The 7,401-nt window shown below is 41.1% G+C and overlaps 1 protein-coding gene across 1 annotated transcript; it reads right to left on the bottom strand.

The window, feature by feature from the left end:
- Positions 1–515: 515 nt before the first annotated feature.
- adra2db (adrenergic, alpha-2D-, receptor b) lies at positions 516–2,805 on the bottom strand. Its single transcript, XM_085382297.1, has one exon. It carries the CDS (start codon positions 2,427–2,429, stop codon positions 1,158–1,160), a length of 1,272 nt encoding a protein of 423 aa, XP_085238423.1. The 5' UTR covers positions 2,430–2,805; the 3' UTR covers positions 516–1,157.
- Positions 2,806–7,401: the final 4,596 nt, after the last annotated feature.

The raw sequence follows: 7,401 nt of genomic DNA, 5'->3' as shown, positions 1-7,401 counted from the left end.
TGTATTTATACTCAGCGCGGTCCTTCATGATATATTCACCGTATGACATACACGTTGTATCCCACATGCATCAACAACCGACCACAGTCTGATGTTGTATGGAAAACAGTGTTGGGAAGTTCAAATACAGTCTTCTAATAACACTCCCATCCTATGTATGCGAGTTGTACCAATGCATTAATCATTTTTTAATCACATACTGAAGAATTGTCCCTTATGAATGATTTCTTCTGCAGATTTTTCACTATATTAAGAAAGTGGTAATCTAACAGCTTTATAAAGCTTAGCATCACAGTGTGAGGCCTGACTTATAGATAGTAAACTCTTTTTTTAACCAAAGAGAGCTCACAGTGGATTAAACCAGTCCTGAGATCTTATCAGAAATGTTTTTACTTTTGTTATTTTGAGTGTTCTTCTTCTGTTTATTCAAGAATATGTCAAATCCATCAGGAGGCTTTTGTCTAAGACTTAAAAACGATATGTATAGTAAGTTGGCACTGCATGTTTAACAGCATCTTAAAATATTTAATGACAAAATGTTAAGCAGTTGCAGGGAAATGAAATACAGAGACGTGTGCAATCAATTCTGCAAATGCAGGCCTCAGCTCGGCCATTGTTCTGGTCCTGAGGTGGTGTGATAGCATGGCGGAGGTGTGAGATTACACTCTTACATAAGTTTAGCGGTTCACTGATAAGAAACAGCTGATAACCTTGCTGTACCTTTAACTGCAGCAAGCACAGAAAGCTACACGAATTACCTGAAATAATGCCAAACATTTCATCCATGCAGAATTCAGCACTTTTTTTCCTCTTCAATATCACAAAAAAAGTCAAAATCTCCATGCTGGAGATTAATCTTCTATTTATCTCGGCACCCACAGTGACCAGCTGCCAACACTCAGAGTCCAGCAACAGACGTGACCATGACTTCCCCTTGCCCTGAAATATCTGAGCTTGCTGCAGGAATGGTCAAGTATATATAATGATTTATTTCAATTATAGACAATTTAATGTGTACACAACACTGGATATTTTTAATATGCTAAACATTACATTTAAATGATGGAGTAGCAGAATAGTCAGCCAAGATCAATAAGTTATAATACTATGATTTCTTCCCAATGTTTCTGAGAGCCAGAAAATTATTTTTCAACCTTTCATGTGCGTTTTGATGTCCTGCATATGATTTTCTTAAAAGCTTTTCTGAAATCCCTGTTGAAAATGGTGTAGATTATGGGGTTCACAGAACTGTTGCAGTAGCCAATCCAAAAGAAAAGGTTGAAAAGTGCGGCGGGGATGTAGCAGCTCTCTCTGCAGATAGCATGCAGGCTGTAAGTAAAGAAGAAGGGGAACCAGCAGAGCACAAACACCCCCATCACTACCGCCAAGACGAAGGTGAAGCGCTTCTCCCGCATCTGGGCCACTTTGGTCTTGTTGGCTGCGGCCAGCTGTTGTCGCCCAGCTGGGTTCTTCTGCTCCGGGTAAAGTTGTAACGCCCGGGCTGAAGCCCAGGAAAGTCGGCAGTTCTGGGGTGGACAACTGTCCGATCCCTCTACTTTCCTTCGCTTGGTGAAGCGATGGTGTCGGGGTTTCGTATCCGATGCACAGCAGCTCTCCTCCAGGTCGATGTCGTCCAGCTCCCCTTGCTTTTGCGGATGGCTGCCGGAGCTTTGACTGCTAGGGCTCTCCATTTCGAACCGGTCCTTCCTGACAAAACAGGTCTCTGACTGAGAGGGCTGCCTCTCCAGGCCATTCTTAGCCACGAACACGGTGGAGGAGCGCTGCTTGGCAACTTTATAAATTTTACAATATACCAGAATCATAATGAGACCGGGAGCGAAAAAGGAGACCAGGCAGGATGAGAGGATGTACCAGGTTTCATCATTTAGCAGACACTCCCGTTCATCGTGTTTGGTCATGAGGAGAGGAGGGAAGGAGATGATAGCAGATATTATCCACACTACAGCAATCATGGACTTGATGCGCTTAGGTGTCCGTTTCAGGTTGTAGCTAACCGCCTTTGTTACTGACCAGTATCGGTCCAGGCTGATGGCGCACAGGTGAACGATGGATGAGGTGCAGAACAACACATCCAGAGCGAGATAGAAGGCGCACCAAGTACTTCCAAAGTACCAGTAGCCCATTACCTCGTTGACGAGGGAGAAGGGGATCACTAGTGTGGCCACCAGGATGTCCGCCGATGCAAGAGAGACCAGGAAAAGGTTCTGAGGGGCACGGAGAGCCCTGCTAGTAAGAACCGCTACAATCACCAACACATTACCAACAATTGTGACCGAAATGATCACTGTAACCACGAGGATGATGAGTGCGGTGGCTGCCTCTGTGTGTGGCAGAGCGAACGGTGCGTCGGTGGTGTTTTCAACGTTGGAAACATTTTCCAACAAGAGGCTTAGCTGGGTTAAATCCATTCTGTCTGCAAAATGTCCGTTTGTATCATCTTTGTTATTTCACCCTGTTCTTTTTCGAAACATCTAAGGTTGAGTGCGCTGAGCTGTGTTGCTAAAGCATGGGGATCGGCTGCGCGTAAAGCTCCGGGTCACTATCGAGTGCAGCCCACATAAGACACGGGGGCTGCAGACGTGATCTCCTGAAACAGCAAACTGTTTAACACACGTCCTTTGGGGAGATCCGACACGCACATCAGATGTCGACTGTGTGAGAAAACTGCGAGAGGAGCAGAGTTCACAATCCGCAAAGACTCCGAGAATAAACTCGCTCCTGCGGCATCCATGTCATGCGTAATGCTAGTTGCGTTAGGGTGAACCGCTTCTCTATGGAGACGAACGGGAGATGCACACTGTGTGGAATAAATGTCCACACAGGAGCGAGGTGACATCACCGAGAGAACCAGCCCATTTCTAAACTGAGAGAGAGAGAGAGAGAGAGAGAGAGAGAGAGAAGAGATATCTTTAAAACTTTAAAGTGTTTCTCTACATGTAAGTTTGCTTTTTGTCCTTAATATTTTTTTCTTTCTTCATATTTAATGTCTCTGCTTTACATGTTCAAACCAAATCGCCAGTAGGAAAAAATAGACACGTGCGAGTTTTTCCTTCATCCTTTAAAATGAGGTTTCCTACCACGCTGTTTATCAATATATAAGTACACTGCTTGATCAATGTATTATTATAAAAAAAACAAGGACACGCAAATATTTTAGAAATCTATCAAAAACTTCAGAACTAAAAAAAAAAAATGCTAAATTCACATTTTTTGAGCTGGCACAAGGGACTACTCTGAGAAGTCAGAAATGAATCAAGCATAACATTCAACCAGATGTGGGTGAAACATTATTCTGGGTATAGGATTGGGTGAATACATTTGTTAAGCACTGTATGTTGCATCAGAAATAATTTTTCTTTGAAAAACCTGAATAATTTGTGATGGCACCATCATTAAGAGTCCCTGATGGAACAAGAGGTAAAACAGCACAGGTGGAGGTTTCTCTGAACTTTATCAACCCTGCAGGTGATGAGTTAGGAGGGCAAAGTGTTCAAATTAAAATAGCTTTAATGGAAGCAGTGATCACTGATCAGTGCATGAATTTTGTCAGTGAAGCATAGATGCCCATCTATCATTGTAAACTACTTTTGTGAAGGCCTAACTTGTTTATGTGCAATTGCACTCATCCATTATTCATGAATCATAATCTGGAATTGTTCTATGCTGGCACAGTGAAGGTAATACCTGTTGCTGCGGTGCTTCCATCTGTTTGCTCTGGAGGTTCAGTTATATAACACATATGCAGCTATGTTAGGCAACCAGACATACAGCCAGGGGATGTTTATGAAAAATGTACCAGCCAAACAGAAAGGTGCACACAAGGCCAGAAGAGGGGTCACTTTGAAGTACTCTGATGTACAGACTGTAGCTTTGCCCAACACATAAGTGCTTCACTTATTTGGGATTTTAAAGTATATGAGTAAATACCATGTGGCAGAAGCCTGTCATTATTGGATTTCCAGTGCAGGTAAACCTACACGGATGCCAACATAAAAGCTGCTTTTAGGTGTACGTTTGTGTCCACGCTTGAAGGCTCAAGAACATGAACATGTTTGTTTCCCTGACTCTTTTCCCGCTCACTCTCTGTAACCTCTCTCCACAGTATGAAAATTAAAAAAAAAAGCTTTAAAGAGCAGGGCAACTGTCACCACATATCAGTGGTCAGTGGTAGATGTACCCTAAAGGGTCTACCTGCTAAAAAAAAACAGGAAAAACACTGACCTCAGTCACCAGCACCCTCAAACAGCCTTTACAAGCAGAAAAAACAGTCTTTATTGCACCTCATTTTTTTTCTTTAAAAGAGAACTGCCTACAAATTACCATTATTATAAATGAGCATTATTGGTTTTGCAATTCTGTGATGGAAGATGCAATTAAATATCTTTCTTTCTCAGCTTTCTAAACACTAAAGGGACAATAATGAATTCATATTAAGTTTGCAAAGACAAAAACACAAAGACAAGCTGTTCAGGTTAGATTAGACATCTTATTTACGAGGTGTTTGCATTAATATTCCAACAATATGTTGCATATTCATACAGTGGTTTTGCAATGTATAACCAAATGCTACTATTGTTTCTGCATCTTTAAACCACAGGGTGAAAAGAAATGATGTAACTGTTTTGACATCTTCTTCTTGCAGATGTTGATAAAATCTAGTCTAATCAGCACCGATGCTTGTGAACTATCTTTGCTCTCTGCAGAGAACATTGCAGACAATTTTTCAAAAGAGAACAAATTCTCATGACAACAGTTTTGTCTTCCCATTTCTGCACTTTGCTGGTTTCAAAATGAACAATTATATAATTTTAAATTCTGTCTAAAGCTGAAAGTCACTGAACAAGCTTGTCAATATATTCTTTTGTGCTATGAGATAACACAATTCACTCACTCTTCTATACAATAGCATGACATAACAAGCTAAAAAAAAAACCTAATCAGAACATTATCGGGTGAACTTGGGAAATCTATATATAAAAAACACTTACAGACATGTTCCTTCAAGCCTTCCGTAATTTCTATTCCAAGCAGTGCAACAATACCCAACATCCTGTCTCTTTGGATACAGCTTCCTGTTATGCTGCAGTCATCGGACATAGTGAGGTGTGCATATAAATGCAAAGCTATCCTGAAGTCCTGAAGGTTTCTCCCCAAATTTGACACAAATCTTACCAACTGGCTATTCAGACAATTTCACTTTCCAATTCAAAGTAAAATCCATTACCAAGGAGGCAAAACTAATAAGCTGCTTAAAATGTTACATGCTTGACATCTCGGTGACACACATGACAACTCTGTAATGCAGATGCCAGATTCATTTACTGTCATGGTATGAAATTTTAGCTGGTCTCCGGAGCTGCAGAGGTGTTAGGAGCCAGTGTGTTCCCATGGGAGAAATAGCACGGCACTTCAGGCACATTCGATGTGTGTGCTTGCACATCAGAAGCCTCGAGAAGGTTTTCTGGGTCGAGGTGCTCTTGCAGCAGTGTGTTTAAGACTATCCTGTCCACCCTAGCTGTAATTCTGATGCATCAATCTCTGCTGAAGTTTGGAAAAGTGTTCACATCATGTTCCAGCATCCGTACCGACTTTAATCTCATCAGCTCATCAATCATTGGGTGTGCACCATGATTCAACAACTTCTGTCCTTGCCAGCAGGTAATACTTTGAGTAATGTGTTTTTAGTGATAAATACTGCCCACAGAAAATATTCATTAGCTTAGCAGTGATTATTAACATGCTTGCTGACCATAATTTCACTGCTGAATAGCTGCTGTGTGTACACTTATCAGTTTCGTGGGCGCTTTCCAAGGTAATCGCTAAGGAAATTTAGCAATCAAGGAACTGGACCACCACACTGGTCTGATGTGTGTCCAAGCTCACAGGAAACCAACATGATGAAAAGCAGTGCAGAAGCATGTTATTATGACATACAGTAACGTAGATAACATTGTTTATGGGAAATACAAGACTGTGTGAACAGTCAGGGCTCAGTACATATGCAGGCTTGTAGGGCATAAACATTGTATCTATTGTCACAGGAATAAGTAACTTAACAAATATATGTGAGCCGATGCATCTGCAGCGAGTGCATTATGTAAATATTGTGAGTCACTGTGAGGTTTTCCATATGTGTGACAGATTTTACACTCATGTTAAGCATTAGAAAAAACCTGGTAAGCACTGTGTGCACCCCATACTGAGACTGCACTGTATTTCACAATAAGACTCCATTACTGCAGTCTGTAGAAACATAGATGCATTAAAATCAAACTTTTGAAAGGGAAAGCCAAAAAAAAAAAAAACACGCTGTAAAATTCTCAGTACTGACCAGTATCAACATATTTAACTGAGTCCAAGTTATTAAGCTTTTGTCAGACTAAGTTATTACTGGAGAAAGCTCTGGATCACAAGCGCCTTAAAAGAGCATAATAGCCTTATGAGCTATATTTGACATGTGCAATAGCTCAGACATCAATTAGAATTCAGGCAAAAAACATTACTGGAAAGCTGTAGTGTGTTTCCGCCAGAACTTGTCACAGTTAGCATCATGTGGTTTTTTTCTTTAAAGCTAAACTATTTTTTTCTCTTTTGGACTAAACCATTAGCACCTTTCAGTGGGTAGGAGATACATCAGAAGCTCCAATACTGCTGGAGATACAATAAAGAGTAAATCAAAGTATTCATTCAATAAGCTAATCGTTTGTTTACTGTGCCTAATAATGTTACATTTCAGAATTACCAATAAAAGTGCTTTTTTTTCTGGATATATGATGAGGCTGTGATTATTTACCTCCACTATTCCCCACCTATCCCCCCTGGGATGCCCTTTTATGTTGATAAAACAGAGAGATCCCTGGGAGGGCACCTTATAGAGGTTGCAGCTGATGACTGTGTTTTCCTTGCTGCCTCAATCCTCTTACCTTCCTGTTTTCTTATAAAGAGGCTTTTTGGCTGAATGCAAGCAGAACCCACTACTGCGTTATGTAACGTTCCAGGAATAAATGGCCCGAGGTGGCGTGTGAAAAACTCATCTCAGGCTGCAGGTGATTTGTGATAGTAAACACTTTCTTTGGGGAATTCAGTCTGCAAAAAAATCAGCCATGACCCGGTATGATTACTTAAATACTGTACAGTCTATCCATCTTAATTTCCATGTGTGATTACAGGATCCTTGGCTCTTTTGGATGTGTCTGCTTGTAGGAGATAGCTCGGGTGTGGGAAGGACTATGTGTGTCACAGCTACACTGTGATTCACATGTCTTTTTGTTTTTTTCCACAGATTGCACATCTTCCACATCTCCCACCTTCTTCCACTGTCGCTTTTGCTGTCGGGAGCCCCGGCAGGTCAGCAAAAAATACATGACTGCTGACCTTTGT

Source organism: Rhamphochromis longiceps, linkage group LG2, assembly GCF_057381845.1.
Source record: "Rhamphochromis longiceps isolate RC_006_pf linkage group LG2, R_longiceps_female_GT1.1, whole genome shotgun sequence".
In the NCBI taxonomy this organism is placed as follows: Eukaryota; Metazoa; Chordata; class Actinopteri; order Cichliformes; family Cichlidae; genus Rhamphochromis; species Rhamphochromis longiceps.
Note: the sequence above shows the minus strand (reverse complement) of the source record. Positions and strands in the feature narration are given on the sequence as shown.